This window comes from Nilaparvata lugens, chromosome X (assembly GCF_014356525.2).
Source record: "Nilaparvata lugens isolate BPH chromosome X, ASM1435652v1, whole genome shotgun sequence".
Taxonomy (NCBI): Eukaryota; Metazoa; Arthropoda; class Insecta; order Hemiptera; family Delphacidae; genus Nilaparvata; species Nilaparvata lugens.
The window spans coordinates 11163250-11186368 of NC_052518.1; the positions used below are offsets into that span (position 1 = coordinate 11163250).

At 32.2% G+C, this 23119-nt stretch overlaps 2 protein-coding genes across 2 annotated transcripts in view; both read left to right on the plus strand.

Annotated features, from left to right (window-relative positions):
• LOC120354380 (cyclin-dependent kinase F-1-like) overlaps positions 1-2088 on the plus strand; it is a 6029-nt gene extending 3941 nt beyond the window's left edge. Inside the window, exon 3 of the mRNA XM_039441440.1 lies at positions 2072-2088. Coding sequence (XP_039297374.1) covers positions 2072-2088 — 17 coding nt within the window. The remainder of the gene's footprint in view (positions 1-2071) is intronic.
• A 232-nt stretch (positions 2089-2320) lies between these two features.
• Positions 2321-11514, plus strand: LOC120354772 (cyclin-dependent-like kinase 5). The gene is made up of 4 exons (XM_039442394.1): positions 2321-3275; positions 5165-5230; positions 9264-9346; positions 11174-11514. Exons 1-4 carry the CDS (start codon positions 2330-2332, stop codon positions 11255-11257), a joined length of 1179 nt encoding a protein of 392 aa, XP_039298328.1. The 5' UTR covers positions 2321-2329; the 3' UTR covers positions 11258-11514.
• The last annotated feature ends 11605 nt before the right edge of the window (positions 11515-23119 follow it).

Sequence of the window (23119 nt, forward strand, 5' to 3'; positions counted from 1 at the left end):
ATAAGCAACTTGAAACAACCTTTGAATACTAATACATCAATGGTGACTTTGCGTTTTGTTTTCTTCAATAGCATGATTTTATTCATAGGTTCATTTGTTTCAACCAAGCAGTTTTGCCTACAAAAGTTAGTCATGTTCACTTGAGAATGCATAGCATACACCTTTTCAATTCTCAGTTGAAAGTTGAACTCATCAACTTGACTCAAAGCAACATTCATTTTGTTTACATTTTTCCTAACCTCTACAGAAACCTGTCTCATATAATCATTCATTTTGTTTACAATCTTCCTAACTTTCAATGTAGCAATATTACTTTCATGATAGTTGACTTTCATTAAAGACAACTCCCTACCTACTTCTTTATTCAATTCTACTATCTCACTAGGGTTGACTTTTTCAACAACAGTAACTAGGCCTACATTGTCAGAAACTTGAATGAGTTGATCTTGTAACTTAACACTACTATCATCCTGCTTCAATTTGTTTTCATTTTCATGATTATCACTCAATGTTTCAGCAAATTCTTGCTTCATATCATCAAACCTAGCATTAAACTTAGCATTTTGCTCATCAAATCTAGCATTTTGCTCATCAAATCTAGCATTTTGCTCATCAAATCTAGCATTTTGCTCATCAAATCTAGCATTAAACTTAGCATTTTGCTCATTAAATCTAGCATCTAGCTTATCAACCTTTGTGTTAAGAATGCTATAAGATTCAGATCATTTTTAATGTTTGCCATTTTGTAATATGCACTGATTCATTAAAACTTGATCTCTCTTGAACCGACTTCCCACTCAGCACAAACCATTCATAACCTATCAAGATATCTATCTACTAATAATTTCTATAACCAGGGATTTCATGGTGTACATTTGGGACATATTTATTTTGTAATTCGTCCCACCACAGGGGTAACATTTGCCGTGCTACCATTTTTCCTTAAACGGTTGGAATAGCATTTAACACCTATCAACCTAAGGATAGTTGTCGGCATCCAATAAATATTCTTGATAAATTTTGAATGGATCTACTGCCTATGAATGAGAATCCAGTTTTCAGAGCAAATTAACTTATAATCTTCAGATGAAAATACACAAATACACAAAGAAACATATATGTCTTAAGCCTAATTATTTCAGAGTTATTACGAACTAAAATACTTATCTAGTTTACAGTTGAAACACAGTGGCTATTGGCTTGACTACACAAACAGCTAAATCTGAACAAAAGCACAAAAATTTATATAAAACTCAATTTAAAACATTAATAAACGAAAATGATTTAGAGCAAAACTCCACGACACACTTGTAGCCAGCCATTTTTCAGAGAAGCAGGAACAGGAAAAGACATAAGTTGCAAGTCACGAAGCCAACGCCTCCTTCAGTATCGATTTTTACAGACACGTCACCAAAAAATTATAACTTAAGTTTAGAATTCACATTCTACATCTGTTCTCAATAAAACTTTATTTTAAAATGTTATTTTAAATTTTTATATATATCTCGATTTAAATAAACTATTTAACTAGTAATTTGTTAACCCTGCCTCGGTGACATTATGGAACAATGCAACAAACATTTACGATAATAAATTCTCCGTCAAAAAATTTGTCCGTCTATTGATAACTCTGACATTTACTATAAAGCTCCATAGATCTCGAATTGAAGATTCGATCCAATGTGAGAAGAAAAATGTAATATTACACCTGCTAGTATTAATAGTAAAGCTTAAAAATGAAGTTTAAATGAGGTGGTCAATAACTGGTGATGAGGAAATTCTAGTTTGAGTGAAGGGATTATTTTCCTAAATCGAAGTAGGCTAAATTTTTTCTATCCATTTCATTTGTTTACTTATGCTGCAATTGATTTTGCTGGTGATAAAATGGTTTGGTAATTTGTTAATAGGCCTAAATAAATTACTGTAGTAAAATTTGATACTTATCTAATAAACTAGGTATTTATCTATGTTGTAATTATTTGATGCTCACTTACGAATATATATAGTGTTATGTGTATTGTGTATACATTTTAATTTTTATTGATGGAATAAAATAATATTCCTTGTGTAGGATTGTCTAAAATGTAGATTGTCTTAGTGTATGGATTTAGTTCTTGAAATATTAGTCTGTTGGGGTAAAGTGTGAGTCTACCCTGTTCTGCTCTGGAGGTTGAATAGTCTTTTAAATGTTTATTATGTATACATGTGATGAATAATATGATAATAACTCAATGGGGGATGATTTTGTATAAAAACGTCAAATACGGCTTTTGCTCATTATTTAACACTCTTCCGATTCTTATATAAAAATATTTTTCAGGTATGAAAAATGTCATCAATGGAGGTGGTGGAGTGCTTGGATAAGTATCAAAAACTAGAACTGATTCACTACGGGAAGTTTGCTTCTGTTTGTTTTGGAAAGTTGAAAAACAGACCCCATCCTGCGACAGTTGCGATTAAACAAAATTTCAGATTCGGTTTGGCCGAAATCAGAGCCTACAAAGATTTGAAAAACTGTGACAAAATTCTAAAAGTCTTCGATATATGCGATAATTACAAAACAATCGTATTGGAGCTATGCATGAGTAGCTTGTATGAATTACTTGGATGTCAATCGCTCTGCTTGCCACAACAGAAAAACGTTATACATCAATTTTTGAATGCCTTAGAAGCTATCCATTCAAAAAATTTTGTGCACAGAGATGTTAAATCGGCAAATCTCCTGATGACTTTCGACGGAGTATTGAAAATTGCTGACCTGGAAGGGATGCTTGAAAATAACGTCAACATGGCAAATTTCAAAGCTGGTACCCCTGGATTCACCCCACCTGAAGTTCTTATAAGTACCTCAACTTTGGCTGTGAACATCAGTATGGATTTGTGGTCGGCTGGCATAACTCTGTTTGAAATATTGACAAACGTCAGTAAAGACCTTATTGACCATGTCAAAATGTCTGAAATAAGATCTATTACTAATGTTTTCGGATGTGTTGCTGGACCATATCTGTCCAGTTTACCTGGTTACGAAGAATACTATGAATGGGCCAAATTTTACGAGGAAAGAAATCTTGCAGACACACTGAGATTACTGATGGCAGAGAACACTCAAGCCGAAATGGATATAATTGAGAAACTTTTGAAAGTGGAGCCGTCTGAGAGAGCTTCAGTCAGTCAACTGCTCGAATCTGATTTTTTTTCTGTTGAGCCCCTTCCGTCTGCAGACTTGACAGAGGCCATTGAAGGCTTCATGCGAAATCAAAATATTGAAAGACCACGTAAGTCATAACAATTCTCTTATCCATTCTTTTTATAATCAGAGACCCCCTGGGTTGGAGAGCTCGCTCATGAAGTGTTGTATTGATCTTTGTAATCCGCAACTTGTAATTATACAGTGTTCGTGAAAATTATGGAAACAACTAAAAATATTCCTTTTACACGGATAATTTGACAGCAGGTTTCATGGGTTATTGAGAAAAAACAAATTTTTTGTCGCTCAAAATTTTTGTCCGTCATATGAATCTAACTTCATTTTTTTAATGGGAAGGTGGTCATGCAATACATTATTTCCACACATCAATATCACAAACTGTACAAAAGATATTCACATTATTTAAATATACTTAATAAATCATACAAAAATGAATAGAATGACTTTTAAAATAGAATAAAACAGTTTTGACTTTTAATATGAAATTACTTTTTTTATTTGTTGACGTGGCGAAGTTTGGACAGTTATGTCCACTCTATCAGGACAGTATCGGAAAATAAAGGTCTTAGATAATAAATGTTTTTCAATAAAATAAATTACTTGACTGCTGAAAGAAAATAAATGAATCAGATCAGTAATAATTGGAGTCAAAGATAAATCTGTTGATTTCATATAAATAGTGAATATTATGGATATTAGAAAAAACCTCATATTTAAAAAACCCTGATATCTAATATAATCTTCAAACTGTCTGAAAGTCCTTGGTTTCGCACACAGCACCCTTGTTTTTTTTATTTACTTACTATTTTTTTTTCTAAATAATGGCTGAACATAGGGAAGTGAAACTGCACAAACATTTCTTCCCAATTATTGGAAAGAGCTATAGAAAAATTATAACAATTTCTCAAATTGATGAAGCAAAGAGGCGGCCGTTTAAAATTTTATCTCTTAAATAACAAAAAATCGCTGATTTGAAAAAATTACTAGAATATTTTTTTTAGTGAATTGAATTAGGCCTACAAATCGATTGACACCTAATTCTCCAAGATCTAGTGATAGGAGACTGGAGGTTTGTTTCAGTGCACGCCAAAGCATGCTACTGAAGTCTGCCTCAATAATGTAACAATCTCCATCTGCTTTGCATCTTATTAGTAAGCCATTTTAGATTATTTCAAACAATAATGGAACTTTACATAACCATCTTGGTCTTGGTTTGATCGCTACAACTGCCATACATCTCACTTAATATTTGTCCAATCTTGGAAAACTAGGAGGTGTTAATCGATTTGTAATTAAATTAAAAAAAAATGTTATTCTTGTAGGTAATTTTTTGTAAAATATACAGTTTTTTAGGTTATTTAGTGAATAACATTTTAAATGGCTGCAATTTTGTTTTATGAATTGGAAAAATTCAATTCATAATTTTTTGTAGCTCTGTCTAGTTGTCATAAATGTTTGTGCAAAGTTTCTGTAGAGACGATCCAATAAATATTCAAGTACTTTTTGTTAAAGCAATATAACAAGTCTTATAACTTATAAATAATTTAAGTTAACTTCAATCATTTCATTCTGGTTTTAAAAGAAGGTTATTTTTAATTGTATGATAGTGGCTTTTGCTGGTTCTGACTCAACAATTTCTGTTGAATATCAGATAGGCCTGAAACTTCATTATTATTACCTATATATATAGACGATACATAATAAATAATTAATAAAAACAATATAAAAATCTAGCAGTACCCTTTTCTTTAACTTTAAAATAGTTCAACGACTAGTTAAAACCCTAACTTAGGTGATTTTCAACTTGAAACTACTTGTACTATTTTAAAGTTTTGCAAAATACTAGAAGATTTTTATATTGTTTTAATTAATTTGTTCAAAAGTAGACCATGTAACTAAAGTGTTTTTATAATAAATAATGTACATTTTTTTTAAATATGATTTTTTTGCTTTCAGCACCACACGACGAACCTGAACTAAATTGGGATAATATTGTACTTCCAGATGAAGAGCCACTCAGTCGTAAGTTTTTATTAACATTTTTCATTGTTTATGCTTACTCGTTTTATGCTTATTTTGTTCATAAAGATAATTCGAGAATCATTCCAAAAGCTCATCATTCTAATTCCAATAACGATATGTTACAATAATATTCTAAGATAGATTGTCATGTGTAAATTAATGTTATAACTAGAATATATATATATATATATTATATATATATATATATATATATATATATATATATATATATATATATAATATATATATATATATTATATATATATATATACATACACACACACACACACACCACACACACACACACACACACCACACACACACACATATATATATATATAGGGTGATTCATAATTATGGTAAAATAATTTAATACGTGATAGTAGAGGTAAAAATAAGAAAAAAAGCTCCTATAAACATATATCCATAAACGCTTCATTAGCGAGCTATACAGAGTGAAAAATTTCGCCCGGAATTCAGTTCCTCTGGTGAAATACACCGATGCTGAATTGTTTGGGGACTAGTTTTTGAAAAATTTATGCTGGTTCCATATGGAAAAATATCTGAAAAATTGAATAAAACTAGTCTGGTAGCTGTAGTGTGAGTAGTTTTTGAGAAAAAAGTTGAAATATGCAAGAAATCTAAGTAGAAAAACACAGACTTCTACGTTTGATGCCCAATAACTTTCTTTAATGACCGCAGTAAACAAATAACTTCTTGCAATAAAAATTGTAGAGAATTTAATTCTGAAAAGAATTATGTAAGCTGTGTGAACTAAATTTTAATAAAAGTTGAATAAAATGTATTCTTATGTAGTACATTACACCACAAAAATTTTCTTTTTTATGAGGAGAGAACTAATAACTCATAGGTTGTAGCTGATTGCAAATAAAACATGGATTTTAATAACAGCTTTTCCAGAACATCTGATTTATTTTGTTTTAAATAAGAAAATATTTAAAAGAAATTATCAGCTGAAAATTATTTTCATAAATGTTTTAGCTCACTGTTGAACAAAAAAACAAACTGTAAGTTAGGCCTACTGTAACCGCGCTCTGTTTTTTGTTTAATCTATTAACCAGTTATTTGTAACCATTTCACTTTGCTTTTGTTTTAAGTGTTAACTTTTTAAAAAATGGCAGGTAATTTTAGACATTATTCATACTCCGAATTAGCTGAAATGCATTTAATGTATGGAATGGGACACTACTGTAATAGTACTGAAGCAAGACGTTTGTATCAAGAGAACTTTCCTAACCGAGTATGTCCAAGATCAAGGTTTTTTGCCACTATTCATCAATGTCTGTCTGGAACAGATTCTTTGAAATCCAAAGAGCACATTTATGCAGGCAGACCCCGATCTACTATGACTGTTGAGTTAGAAGAACAAGTTCTTAATGAAATTTATGAACATCCAGAGAAGAGCACAAGAGATTTGTCAGTGCAGTTTAATGTCAATCAATCTATTATTTGGAGGATACTAAAAGAGCAACAATTACATCCATACCACCTCCAGAAAGTTCATACTGTATTGCCACGAGACTGTATTCCCCATGCTGGTATTTGCCGATGGTTTTTAGTAAAACTTGTTCACCCAAACTTTTTAACAACTGTTATATTTACCGACGAGGCACACTTTACAAGAACAGCTATCGTTAACGTCCACAACCAACATATTTGGGCAGCTGAGAATCCTCATACCATCAATCCTAATCTTCCACAACATCAGTTTTCAGTAAACATTTGGGCAGGAATCATAGGAGATCATCTACTTCTGTTCGAGCTTCCTCCCAGGCTTAATGGCATAATCTACTAGTCTTTTGGTATAAGTTCAATGTCATTAAGAAGCTACTTTCATATAAAAAAAAACTTTTCATAAAAAACCGAATATCTAATTTGCAATCAGCTACAACTTATGAGTTATTAGTTCCCTCCTCATAAAAAAGCAAATTTTTGTGGTGTAATGTACTACATAAGAATACATTTTATCCAACTTTTATTAAAATTTAGTTTACACAGCTAACATAATTCTTTTCAGAATTAAATTCTCTACAATTTTTATTGTAAAAAGTTATTTGTTTACTGCGGTCATTAAAGAAAGTTATTGGGCATCAAACGTAGAAGTCTGTGTTTTTCTACTTAGATTTCTTGCATATTTCAACTTTCTTCTCAAAAACTACTCACACTACAGCTTCCAGACTAGTTTTATTCAATTTTTCAGATATTTTTCCATATGGATCCAGCATAAGTTTTTCAAAAACTAGTCCCCAAACAATTCAGCATCGGTGTATTTCACCAGAGGAACTGAATTCCGGGCGAAATCTTTCACTCTGTATAGCTCGCTAATGAATCGTTTATGGATATATGTTTATAGGAACTTTTTTTCTCATTTTCACCTCTACTATCACGTATTAAATTATTTTACCATAATTATGAATCACCCTGTATATATAGGGTGTCCCACCAAAGTTATAACAGCCGTTGTCCATAGATTCGACTCGACATTTCTGACAAAAAATGTTCAGTAAACTTTTTTCCTATCGACCTTAGTTTTCGAGATATATCGATTTTTCGATATTTTCAGAATAAGCCTACTTCCGGTCATTAAATACTCAATAATTTCGAAAACTACTGGTCGAATTTCAATTTCAAGGGTACTGTTGGAAAAGAGAATCACATTTCAAACAAGATTAATCTAATTTTATTTGTTGTAAGATATTTTGTAGTTTTTTATTAGGGCTTAAACTTGAAAAAAATTCTCTTCTTCAAATTCAAAGTGAAATTTCAAACCGTTTTTCTCGGTTTTTGAAACTGTTCCCAGACCCTTACTATCTTGATATCTGTCAATCTTAAAAACGGGTAATGAGATGGGTGCTTTCGGTCAAGAAAACGTTTCCTGCATACTCTCACTGACTCTTGAATTGCATCCACTCTCTCCATACACCAATAACATGTTCAAGTACTCAATCAAGGTAAATTTCATGATAATGAACGCGAACACTTCTCTACTAGCCAAAGTTGATACATATCATGCCAATCGACTGGAAAGCACACTGAAAACTATACTGAAAATAGGCTGAAACATACACTTATTGTTATTTTATTCCGGATTTATAGTACAGGAAATAATGCAAGTTATTAAAAAGGCATATCATTGAAGAATGTTGAAATGTTGATTAAAACTTGTGAATATTGTCAGAGAGAAATCAGGTGATTTCACCCTAGGATCACCACTTGATGAATGCTGTTTGTGGATTTCCTCATTTTGAAGGTGTTCATACCAGATATTAGCAGTTTTGAACACTTTATCATGGAACTTACCTCTTCTAATTTATACTCATTCGAAAGCTTATGGAATGGAGAAGTTTTTGAAATATTGAAACAATTATAATCATCCGGAGAAAAACCGAGAAAAAACGGTTTGAAATTTCACTTTGAATTTGAAGAAGAGCATTTTTCCAAGTTCAAGCCCTAATAAAAAACTACAAAATATCTTACAACAAATAAAATTATATTAAACTTGTTTGAAATGTTTTTCTCTTTCCAACAATACCCTTGAAATTTAAATTCGACCAGTAGTTTTCGAGTTATTGAGTATTTAATGACCGGAAGTAGGCATATTCTGAAAATATCGAAAAATCGATATATCTCGAAAACTAAGGTCGATAGGAAAAACGTCTACTGTACATTTTTTGTCAGAAATGTCGAGTCGAATCTATGGTCAACGGCTGTTACAACCTTGGTGGGACAACCTGTATATACATAATAAATAATTAATAAAAACAATATAAAAATCTTGCAGTACCCTTTTTTTTAAACTTTAAAATAGTTCAACGACTAGTTTAAACCCTAACTTAGGTCATTTTCAACTTGAAACTACTTGAACTATTTTAAAGTTTTGCAAAATAATGGGTAATACTAGAAGACTTTTATATTGTTTATTATTAATTTGTTGAAAAGTAGACCATGTAACTAAAGTGTTTTTATAATAAATAATGTACATTTTTTGTAAATATGATTTTTTTGCTTTCAGCACCACACGACGATACACCATCAAACGACGATACATTCCTCGATTGGAAAAATATTGTACTCCAGATTAAGGCCTACTCAGTCGTAAGTTTTTATTAATATTTTTCATTGTTTATGCTTATCCTACTCATGTTATGCTTATTTTGTTCATAAAGGTAATTCGATAATCATTCCAAAAGCTCATCATTCTAATTCCAACAACGATATGTTACAATAATATTCTAAGATAGATTTGTCATGTGCAAATTAATGTTATAACTAGAATGGTGAGGTGAAAAAATGCTCATTAATATTCTATTGTAACTCATCTATTGAACATACTCGGCTTGAATTATCATTATTATAATTCATTGAATTATAATTATATTTCCTCAAATAGATTTTAGACCATAACAATATATTTAATTACTGTAGTCCTATCCAAATTATTATAGAAATTCAAAGTACCTCATTATATGAAACAAAACAAAGAAAAAACACATTCCATTCATAGAGTATAATTCCAATCATTTGGCAAGTCATATTATCAATCACAGGAGCTATATTTGGCAGGAATTGAATTGAATTGCCTTTTATTTGAAATTAATTTCTTCATTGCACTGTTGTTGTTCAGAGTATAATTCTTATTGATAAGTAAGATTATGATGAATTTAGCATTTGAAAATAGTTTCAAAATGTTGGAAAGTTTTATGTCTTAAATAAGTAGCGTAATACTTCTGTTCAGTTTATCAACCATCTTTTATATTGAAACTTGTTACAGGATGACTTGCTATAACTAGGTACATAAATTATTTTGCAATCAATGAATAAACTAATTTGCAATCATATTTATCCTTATCATGTGGTATATGGTATATGGCAAGCCTCCCGCTCTAATCGAATTGCTCCATCTGCTCGCAATGTCTTTTGAATACTTCATATTGTGTCCTTACAAGGTGTATAACTTTTCAAATAGTTTTGCCAATTATTGCTGGCATCCACTTTATCTGAACTGCCAAAGTAAATCTCATTAACACATTTAAAAAAAAAACCTTTTTGATTTCCTTCCTTTGCTGCAAATTCTTGTTGGTTGACAAATCTATCTCTTCTCAGATTTATCACAAACATGAGGAAGTATGGAAATTCTCCAGTTGTTGAGTTACTACTTGTCTTCCTGAGCAGTTTTAGATTATATGTTTAATTTTTCTTCAATGTCTTCTCCCTCTCCGGCATTAAAGAGAGACTTCACATTCTGTGCGGTTCTTGCCTATGCCTATTACTTCAAAATTATTTTCACAGTTGAAACAATTCAAATTCAACTTATTATATTTTTGTGTCATCCTTGGTCTGACTCACTTAGGTAAAGAGAGCATGAAAATTGTTTCCATTCCCAAATTTACTTAAAACCACATGCTCCCCGTTATACCCTGAACATTCATTTATCCTACACCAAAATGTTGCACAGAACTCTCAGAATCAATCATTTATTGATCATTATGCTTTACATGAAATGTTCTGTTTGCAATAAGGCTTGAAAACTGTCTAAAAATCAAGGGATTTGAGTGAGGCTAAAAAAGGACGAACATCAATATCACCAGAAGTTAATTTTTTAAAGACTGTGTCATGTGGTGGTCTGACAACATGTGTGCAAAACCGGTCATTGCCAAACTAGATTGAATTTGGTCGAACTCAACCGCTATATATGCTTTGTTCGTTGAGTTCAGCCAAATATTTTTTGGCAATGACTGGTTTTGCAAAAAAGTTGCACAAACAGCTATTTTAACATAGCCTTTGGTGTGTAGTCCTATATAGCTATTACTGTAAACAAATTCCTTTTAACTTCGTCATAGACTATTTATTTTGTAGTGTGGATTGATATAGATATCGTACAGCCCTACATTGATAATTGTCATGATTCTTTTTGTTTTTCAGTTGATTCCCATGGAGAAGAAGAGAAAAACAAAGAATTCAATATGTGAAGGATTAGGATTCAAGAAGTTATCAATAGTAACATAAGTTATCGATTTTGTTATCAATTCTCTTTATGTTCATTATTCGTCTTTATGTTCATTTCATACATATCTCACAGTTATTCAAGTTGATTAATATTAAGAGAATCTTTTTAGTAGAGACAAGTTTGTCTGAGGTACTTAATGTCTGATTTAATGATTACTCAAATACAAAAATGCTGCGCTAATTACATAATGCTGATACTTGAGTTATTAAAGTTTGGAATTAAAATGATGTTACCTCTAAGAAATCAATCAATCATTTAATTTATTCCACAAACATAATCTAGGCTAATATAACAAAGAAAAAATATGAAAAATTTAAAGTAAAAGCGGTCAACCCTAGGCATAAGCCCGAGTGGGGTGTACTTCTCCTAATAAAACAAAAAAAAAAGAATACTCGGATAGGAGTCGCTCCGCTCCTGTATATAAACTTGATATAATAACTTAAAACATAGAAGAAAATACATTCTATTTTGCTGCGTTTACCTATAAGATGAAAACAAGGATGAAATAATTACATTAGTCAATATCAGGGCTTGAAGTTGCACATTCTTTCTCTGAGAGCCGTAGTAGACATCAGGTGTTCTTTCTGTGTGAAATGTTTCAACCTCCATCTGACTAATTCAATAGAAATTTATAAGCTATAATGATACAAAATTCTCTGGTCTATATGTTACAGAGTATTTGTAGCAGTAAAAAGTATTTTGTAGTTTGCAAAGTTCTACTTTTCTTACAAACATTTACTCATTCGTTTTCAAACACCGTTCATAATTAAACATAATTATAATAGATTTCACTCATTCATTTATTACATTCTAGTAGGTAACCCGTGCTCCGCAAGGCTACACTTACTGAAATCTCGAAGAATTGAAAATAGGCCTATAAACATCCTCGGTTAATAAATAAGAATCTATATGCAAAATTTCAAGTTAATCAGTCCAGTAGTTTAGACGCGTCAGATGCATCATTCTTGAATTTCCTATCCCGTACGTGTATAAATAAACCAATTCTTTCCTTAATATAATATAGATTTAACTTAACATAACTTGTAGATAGGCAGTCGATAAATTTTAATATAATTATCTTGAATGAATTCTACTTCTTTTGAATGAAATAGTGTATTCAATGGTGGAGGTGATGTGAAATCTGTTATCATTTGAAGTGATGTTGAGTTTAGTTACACACACATCGATTTTTAGACGTTAAGATTTATTGTCGTTCTTATAAATTCTATTAGAGTGAACATAACTTGACAGACATATGATGTGATCATGTGTTTGTCAAGTTCCATTCAATCTAATAGAATTTATAAGGACGGCAAAAAATCGAACGTCCAAAAATCGATGTGTGTGTAGGGCCCTTAACAGGCATACACTAATAACTTGTTCACTTATTTCTAAGTGGGACGTATTTGTAGACGAACGGGTAGTGAAAGCCATTCCAACAAAAATGACACAAAACTATTGAGAAATTCCTACGTATATAAGTCAACAATGGAGGACGAATTTTAAAGAACATTATTTTTCAAACGTGAAACTGAAATGATAGAAACACAAAAAATTATCTAGTACCATCCATTTTATTGCAACACTATTATTTTCAGCCCTTCAAGAGCAATCCTCAAGTGTCAAATGGCTCTTGAAGAATTGAAACTAGTTATAATTCAAAAAAATTAAGGGCACTTGATACTTTTTATTGTGTCTTAATAATCAGAGACCTGAAATGAAGAGTGAATATGAAAATGACAAAATATGAAGTGTTCATCATGAAGCCTTGTTTCCTGTACCTTCAACAGTATCTAAAAAAATTACACAAAGTGAATATATGACATATAAATTAAAGTACCGTAATATAATGTAAATATATATAGGCCTATCCAAAGCAAAATTGCACAGTGTGTTCAGCAATGAAGTAACGCTTTTAGTATCTCTCATATTTTTTGTAACCACATTTAAAAATTAGGAAGGTTCAATTGCGAGACTCCGTATGGAATGGGTGAACTCTATTTTTGTCAAAACTATTGAAGATACGACATGTATTTTCAGTTAATGATAGAATTTACTCACGTTTTTCGTACTCAATAGTGAGTAGGTCTAATTTAATTATATACTGGAAATGCATGTCGAATCTTCAATAGTTATTATCACTTGCTTCATCATGGAAAACAGCATCGATCACTATTTGATATTTTAATAAATTATTCTACTTGCCTGGACTATCCTTAGATTGTGTTTGCAGATTGGACAATACATTTGCGCATTGAGATACTGCACCTCCATTATCAAAGACTGCAACAAAACTGCCATTAACCATTTTTTGAGACATAGGAGAGTTGGCAAGAAGCCGACTGGACCCAAAATTCGCGTTACGTTCTCTCGTTTCTGTTAAAAACATAAAAATATAAAATTTAATCCCATATAAAAATATCACATAATTCCACAATCAATCATGAATGAAACAGACATTTATCGTAATTAATCATGAACGAAATATCTAGAAATAAGTAGAGAATTCCTGAGAGAGAAATAGACTAAAAATACTTTCAATAAATAGACCTTCTGTGACGTGAAAATGATAATATAATGAGGAACGATGTGAAAAGGTTTGACTGTATTTTAACAAATACATTTGATGAATGTTGAAATCAACACGAATTAATCTTTATCTCATATATCATAATATATGTGGAAGAAAATTTTTATCCAAATAGAAATAACTATCAAAGTAAAGAATAATATTTTATTTCTAATGAATGATAGAACAAAAGCTTATGAATAATGTTGTAAGTAGTGAATGATAGGTGGTTAGCTAATAAATAATAAATGTCGAATGGCTATGAAGAACGTTGACCATGAAATAACTGTAGATCAAAAAAATAAAATTTTAATTTGATTTTACAAATTAATTCAATTTTATACGGTAATGATTAGGCTAATAGATGGATAATTTGATAAAACTATAATAATAGCTTTATCATGTGAATAATAAAATTAGGAATTAATAAACAATTTTTCCGGCATTAAATTCCCGAAAATCACTCATTATTGTTCATTTTTTTATTCTTTATTGATTCATACAATAAGTAGATGATCAAAATGATAGGGAGAGAAAAAATAAGGTGACTTTGTGCTATTTCTCTCCCAAATTTAGATAAGGTTACACATAGTCCGAAATAGGGTAAGTCTTGTAGTTGTTCGCTTCACAAAATTTTCAATCCTTAATTATTTTCACAAAGTAGATTTTCGAATTTAGATGCTTCAAAACCTCACATATTATATTTTATACTCATACATACAGGAATCACGTGCGAGACGTACAAACACTCATCCTGTAAATGCTTGCCAATCCAATAAGATAAACATTTCCAAGTCAGTTGGATTTTGAAAGAGAAATAGTTTATTTCATTTAATGTTTGCAGTGATATACGTGACAACATTAACAAGCTTTACTTCTGATTTGTTGGGGTGAGAGTGTATGAACGGCACAATTTGAGAGACTACCAGCGTCACACAGCTGCATGGAAAAGAACTATGTGAACTATCGTTTTGAGATAACAGTAAACGTTGCTACATAAACGCCCTATACCATGGGATATCTATCTTTCTATGCTATCGTTTCTCTATGACGTAAGCGTGTGAGGAGCTTGGTTGTCACCGACAACCAAGATCCCTCGTTCCAGTAGGGAACGATCAAGACAACCAGACGTCCAGACCCTTCATATCCAGCAGCAGCAGCAGGGGATCAGCTGGCAGGGAGCTTGGTTGACGTAAGCATAGAGAAACAATAGCATAAGTAGTAAATATCCCATCGTATAGGGCGTTTATGTCGCAACTTTTACTGTTATCTCAAGCCGATTACTGTCGATTAGCTGTCGGAGAGACTAGTTGACGGCAATGATATAATATTTTTCCAGGGGATTGGTTGACGCCTGTGGGTACGCGACTAGGTGCCACCCCAACTACTTGTCCCCTTTTAAAACCGGTTTTTAGGGGACAAGTAGACGTGAGCCATACCCGTCTAGTTGTCTCCTTTGGCTACTTTCACACGATAGGAGACGTGCAACTTGAACACTGAACAGTGTTCACGTTTTTTTTGTCGAAGTACATTGAGTCAAATCGTGTCTTTCACATGGTGACCCCGAGCCAGGAACCTCCTTTTGTCACGTCTTTTCCCCTCGAGGCAAGCAGAAACCGGCTTGGATCGAGATACTAGCGGACAAATCGCCGCTTTCACATGGTGATTCTACGTCTCTCCGGTCACCACTTTTTCTCAAAAACTATCTTTCTTGAAAATGAAGATAGAAAGATTCCGATTTCGGATTTGGATTCAGCGACCCCAAATTCTTTAAAGCATAAGTCCCGTTTTCGAAAATATCCGAAAACAAGGAAGTTATGGCTGTTTTTAATAAAGCTTTCTATTATTTATCATATAATTATACGGTAAAAACGAACAGGTAGGTACTGTACTATACAGTACGTATGTACTGTAGCTATTATGATACAATTAACACTGTAGGCTATTCGTGTAGGAAATTTGGTGGGATATTTTTCTTGATTTCTGAAAATACCCAAAAATAAGGGAGTAAGATAACTTTGAAAAACCAATGTTTTCCTGCCGATTTTGACAAAACAGATTAAAAATTATTCTAAGACATACCGTACTATGTCTTGAACTAAAAACGTGTAACATATATCCAGATCACTATTCAAGCAATCAAGCTTTTCATAAATTTATTTGTCTCCTCATGGCAGTAGGTTTGCGCTCAACGTTTTCACTTGAACATTTCTGTGATAATCATTAAATTATGATAGAACACATTATCATATTGATCTTCTAAATCCAGTTACATGCACATCGATTTCCGTAAAATTGATTTTTACCGTTCCTATATGAACTCTACCAGGTTCAGCGCAACTTGTTAAATATCATTATGATTCAACAGAATTCATAAGAACGGCAAAAAATCGAACAATAACAAAAAAGCCAAAGTTTGTGTCGACGGTATACGACATATAGAAAGCAAAAGCTCGCGCTTGGTCCATAGTTCTACGACTGAGGATTCAGCTCAGCGACTAAAATCGACAAGCCATGATTATGTTAATCACTACTCATATAATAATACAAAGTATAGAACTGCTTTTTACTATGATACATGGTTTTCATTCTTCAATAAAAATAAAACGAGATTCCGGTGTCAAAAGCATCAAAGTCGCCAGGCTGGTTTGGACTATTCATGACTTTCTCAGTATGCATTATCCACTCAGCAGTTCTAATACAAACACAGATATCAGTTTCGTTTTAGTTGGAATGGAATGACATTTTTTATTCTTTCAGTTCCTATTATTACCATAGATCGATTCAGATCACCACAATGTTTATACTGTATGTTTCATAATAGATTTTTCTGATTGTTGCAAAGAAATAATTATTGGTATATTCAACTATTTGAACCTGATAAATTAGATTGTTGAATGACAATTGAAATTCAGTGAAGTTTACTTGTCCTTTTCCTCATATTTTATTCGGTGATGAGTAGAGATGATTTATGAGTTCATATTTGGATTCATCTTTTCAAAGTTTAATTTTTTTTTTAACTTTTAAAAATTAAAAATGTTCATGTTTAAACTTTTTAGGTGTTTGAAAACTTCTTAAAACCTTTGCCTGTCTCTTCGTGAGGCAGGAGTATTGTTATCTTTGTACGTTTACTATATAATCATATGATAACGGAAAGCTATATTAAAAACAATTATAACTCCCTTGTTTTCGGGTATTTTTGAAAATGGGACTTACGCTTCAGAAATCAGAAATCTTCTACCTATATTTTTAAGGAAGTTAGACTTTGAGAAAAAGTGATGAGTCATACTTTGAGCAAACGTCGGCTTACTTGTTAGATCCGTTGGCTAAATTTTGAAAGATCCCCATGTGAAATGCACAATTATGCACAGGAGAGCTGCAAAATATGAAATATAATCTTCCATAATATGATCTTCAGGAGGCAGGATTCTGCCATGTGAAACTGGCCTTTCTGATGAGGTGACAACTAGTCGGGGGGACACCTTGTCGTGAGGGTGCGAGGTGTCAAGTTGTCATTTACGGTCGTGACTAGTTGACACCTCCAGTCCAGTAGGTGTCAAGTATTCGGGGTGACAACTTGACGGCAATGGAATATTTTTACGAGGGTACAAGTAGTTGTCTATGGTCATGACAACTTATCCCCTCGACTTCATCCACAAGAAAATCACCATTCCGGCTGGCTCTTCATTTGAAAGTTGGAAAATGAAGCCAAACTATCAAGTTCTATATGAAAAGGCATTGAGATTCCTCATTTTGATATAAAGTCTCATGCTCTGATGTAGAGCATGAAGCATTCATGTTAAGCATTTTCCTCTCATTATTATATCAATTATTTTTATCATGATATTATTTATTTTTTTAATATTATATTATTTGTATTTATTTTATCAAAGCTAATTTGTCTTCAATAAATTATCTTGAATATTTAAAAAAGAAATTTCTTGTCTCATTTTTATTGCCTCAATTTCTATTTCTTATTTACTCTCATTGCCTCTATGCCCAGGAATTTGAGAAATAATTTCTTTGTTTCAATATTTGAAGTGATAGATATGGCAACACACTACTCCTCTTAATAATCATACTTATAAAATTTGTTTGAACAATGTCTGTGAGTGTAGAAGACACAGACACAAATTGAATATTCTCATTGGCCTTCTTATGGTCTGATTGCAATCTGAGCGTAAGTATCTATAAATAATTATTTATCCTCATATTAATTACCAGACTTCATGTAATACCTCAGTTGATAGCCAGACTGATAGCTTCATCTGCCATATCATTGATGGCTGAAAATTTGACTGTCCTAGCATTAGGCTCAATTTACTTGTAAACGGTGCATCTGACGGGAAAATATAACTGAACAAAATGTGTTTAGAAATTGTGTTCTACATCTGGTTCAGTCATCAAAAGAGCTTATTATTCATTTTGTTCTGTTTTCAACCAACTCGAAAAAAATGTCCTAAAAATAGCAAAGACGGCGAATATCTCCCAAACCATGCGTTTGACGAGAAAATGTTACTGAAACAAAAGTGCTAAGAATTCAATTCTACATCATAACCAGTAATAAAAATTGCTTGATCCCTCCTCCCTACACCGCAGGGGTATAAGTTGTGCCAACTGGTGCTCTGTAGGTGACAAGTAGTCGGGGGAACAACTTGACGGCAATGGCATATTTTTACGAGGGTACAAGTAGTCGCTTATGGCCAAAATGACCAGGTGTCAAGTAGTCGGGGTGACAACTATAGGGAGGTCCACTTTATAATGGCAGTGTACGATTGACAATACTGTTGCTGTCCTTTTCTATCATACAACAAAACAGATAGCACTATCTCTCTCTCGCTTTGCAATGTTGTCTATTTGCCAGAATATTTTATATTTACTTTTGACAGTACAAAACTGAACATACCATATTCTCAGCCGCCATTTTTTTCTTCATTCTATCAAAATACTCGAGTACACAAGTCATATAATTGATTTAAAATGTATTTTTGAAATTACCTTATGAGAAACACAAATTAAAATACCTGAAATGACATTTTAAAAGTTGATAACCAACCATCCTAGACTTCATCCATGCTTAAGTTAGCCTACCCGTATAGGTTGGACCTACTCGTACCGGTATAAATAATATTGAAAAGTTATTTCAGAATTAATCCATTTAAACTTCTTATTTTGAATAGGATTTCTATTTGTCCATTATTTTAAAGGAAATTGGAATAGAATACCTAACAAATAACACAATTTCTGTTGTTTTGAAATTCATATTGTTGTATCACAGCTTTTTAAATAGCCACCATTTCAGGTTTGTATAGAAATTTAAATCTGATCTCAGTCATGAAACAAATTTTCTAATCAAATTATAGAAAAATATATTTTCTTGATCAATTTGACATTGAATTGATTATTTTATCAAGGAAATGATAATTATTATTGGATTAAATTTAATGGGATGAATTGAGTAACAGCTGTGTACAGTCAGTGGCAAAATGGAGAGACTTGGCAACGTTTTTCTCCTATCTTTCTTCACTGCCATTATAACGTGGACCTCACTATAGACGGCTACCCACGCCTGACAAACCACTCTCGGTCTCAGACAGCACCGTATCGCGCATGCGTTAGTAACGGTTTTTTTCCATTACATTCAGTCAGTTCTTTGAATGTAACGTTCTTTGTGATGATGGTTACCGAGCACCGTAACTGGAGCCGTCATTCCATTTTGATGATGATTATTATCCAATGATGATTTATCATTAAATTCGATATAACAATCAATATATTATCATCATTTCATTCAATAAAAGAAAGAGTACTTCTCAATAATATAATTAATAAAATATAACGGTTGTTATTTAACTTATGTTAAAAAACACTACAACTAAGTCAGCATATTGTCATTTCAAAGCAAAAACCTAACCCCCTAACCTCCCCTCTTATATTTAAAACATCAATAAACATGAATCTTGGTAAAAACCTGTAATCCCTTCCAGCATATTGCAATTTCAAAGCAAAATCCTAACCCCAACCTATCTTTTCACCTTTGAAATATCAAAAACCATGATCCTCTCTAGCATATTGAAATTTTAAAGCAAAAACCTAACCTAGCCTTATGAGACATTATCAAATATAACTTGAAAAACCTAACCCCTAACCCTTTCACATTCAATACTTTCGATTTCAAAGCAATCTCCTAACCCCCTAACCTATCCTTTCACCTTTGAAACAACAAAAAACATAACTCTACCTGGACCCTAGCCCCTTCTAGCATATTGCAATTTCAAAGCAAAAACCTAACCTATCCTATTGAAACATTGATAAATACTGTATAAACTAAATAAAACCTAACCCAAACCTATTTTGTCAATTAGTTGAATTTCCACATTGTTGATAATCGATATGGCAACCTTGCAATGCTTGAAAGAGATAGCGTCATCTGCTTTGTCGAATGATACACAAGGATAGCAACACCATTGCAAATCACACTGCCATTATAACGTGGATCTCACTATAGATACTCAAAGAATACTTTTGAATAACTATGTGATAACTGTGACCGTTGCTGGCCGTTACTCTGTATCTGTGACAAAGAGAAGCTGCTCCCACGCCTGTGATCAAAATTGCGAGGAGCTTATACTCCGTACAAATTAACATCTGACTTGGAGGAATATTCGGTGCAGAGAAATGGAGAGAGATCAACCAATTACAGTAATGAATAGAGTTATAGATAGAGCAGCTTCTCTTGTCACAGATACAGAGTAACGGCCAGCAACGGTCACAGTTATCACATATTTATTCAAAAGTATTCTTTGAGTATCTATAGTGAGGTCCACGTTATAATGGCAGTGTGATTTGCAATGGTGTTGCTATCCTTGTGTATTATTTGACAAAGCAGATAGCGCTCTCTCTTTCATGCATTGCAAGGTTGCCACATTGTTTATCAACAATATAGAAATTCAACTAATTGACAAAATAGGGTTAAGGGTTAGGTTTTATTTAGGTTATATTTGATAATGTTTCATAAGGATAGGTTAGGTTTTTGCTTTGAAATTGCAATATGCTAGAAGGGGCTAGGGTCCAGGTAGAGTTATGTTTTTTGTTGTTTCAAAGGTGAAAGGATAGGTTAGGGGGTTAGGAGATTGCTTTGAAATCGAAGGTATTGAATGTGAAAGGGTTAGGTTTTTTCAAGTTATATTTAATAATGTTCCATTAGGCTAGGTTAGGTTTTTGCTTTAAAATTGCAATATGCTAGAAAGGGCTAGGGTGCACGTAGAATTATGGTTTTTGATATTTCAAAGGTGAAAAGATAGGTTAGGGGGTTAGGATTTTGCTTTGAAATTGCAATATGCTGGAAGGGATTACAAGTTTTCACAATGATTTATGTTTATTAATGCTTTAAATATAAAAGGGGAGGATAGGGGGTTAGGTTTTTGCTTTGAAATGACAATATGCTGACTTAGTTATAGTATTTTTTAACATTAGTTAAATAACAACAGTTATATTTTTTTAATTATATATTTTTGAAAAGTACTCTTTTTTTAATGAAATGATGATAATAATATATTGTTTATTATATTGAATTTAATGATAAATCAACATTGGATAATAATATCATCATGAAAATGGAATGACGGCTCCAGTTACGGTGTTCGGTAACAAAGAACGTTACATTCAAAGAACTGACTGAATGGAACGGGAAAAAACCGTTATTAACGCATGCGCGATACGGTGCTGTCTGAGACCGAGAGTGGTTTGTATAGGTAGAAGCGCCATTGATATAGAGAATAAGATTAAGAAGAGCGAAGTCCGCTATGATGCCACTACGCTAGTGTAGCTACCAGAAATTTCGGGCAAGAAGTCGGGTATTGTATTCACTGTGTAGAAAAAGAGCCTTTTTCAAATGATTATATTTTTTTATTGAAGCAATAAAAAATATTCAAAGTATGGTAGTTTCATGCAGTGCTTATGGATGTATGAATCGGCATGCGCCAGATAAAAATATTTCTTTTCATACGAAAGTATTTTTATATTTTCATCAGTCATGTTTCATGCAGGCTAAGCCTAGTGCCAAATGATCGTTTCAATGAATATTGTGCTTAGGTGATTCATTATCATTATTTGCCAAGTAATAAAATATAAGTTTTGGTAGTATTATAATAAATATTTTATTTCCATAGATCCAATATAGGTATCCATATTCCATACTTTGTCTTATATTGTAATATTTTGTGAACTATGAAAATATTGTATGCTAAATTTGTATTATAAAAATATTATTTGCTAAAATTGTCTATAATTCTTCATCATTGCTATTGTTTTATTTTTCCCGTTCTTATAATACTGTATGTAGTTATTTATCATCTTATATCAAATATAGGAGTATAGAGTATAGTTAGGTACTATACTTAAGTTGCAAAACGAATGAGAAACATTTTCACAAAATATTGTGATAACGGTTAATTTATTATTATTTGCCATCTAATAAAATATACAGTAATATTAGCGATCTATAATTTTTGTTTTATTTTTCCCGTTCTTATAATATGTAGTTATTTATTATCTTATATTAAAAATAGAGGAGTATAGAGTATAGTTAGGTACCTATACTTAAGTTGCAAAACGAATGGAAACAGTTTCACGAAATATTGTGATAACGGTTAATTATTATTATTGCCATCTAATAAAATGGTAATATTAGCGATCTATAATAAATGTGTTATTTTCCATATCCTAAATACATGGTAATAGGAAAATATTTAAAAAATGAGATTCATTTGCTAATAGAATGGATCAAAATCTGTAGTGAGGTAGGTTCACTAAATCAGATGTTTGGTCGAGTTAAAAATAATGCTCAATGAACAAATCATTGTATCATATGGTAATGGAAATGACGAAAGGTTGAAAAATATATATTGAAATCCATCAAGTATGTCGAAAGATATAACGCAATGAAAGTCGATGTTTTCCCATATAAGTTTGTCTGGGCGCCTGACTTCTTGCCCGATATTCAATGGCAAAGAGAAATGAAGGAGGCATCATGCTTACAAACGCTTGAAGGTATAGCTTAGTCATCTAACTATATATATCAATGAGAAGCGCAGTTGCCAATTTGTCGATTAGAGTCAGTCAACTGAAGGATTCCAGAGAGGCTCGAAATTCCGTAAGTTTAATATGAGCGCTTGGATACTTACGAGAAATTAAGGTAGAGGAATGCTGACTGGTTAGAACGGCAACTTTGCTGCCATTGTATCCCTACGTATGCCTCCTCTGCTGTGCATGTCCCTCCCAAGTATAAAGT

Coding starts and splice junctions, on each gene's coding strand:
- LOC120354772 (XM_039442394.1), top strand. CDS start 2,330: ATGTCATCAATGGAGGTGGTGGAGTGCTTGGATAAGTATCAAAAACTA. Junction 5,231..9,263: donor AGATGAAGAGCCACTCAGTC/GTAAGTTTTTAT, acceptor TTTTGCTTTCAG/CACCACACGACGATACACCA. Junction 9,347..11,173: donor AGATTAAGGCCTACTCAGTC/GTAAGTTTTTAT, acceptor TTTGTTTTTCAG/TTGATTCCCATGGAGAAGAA.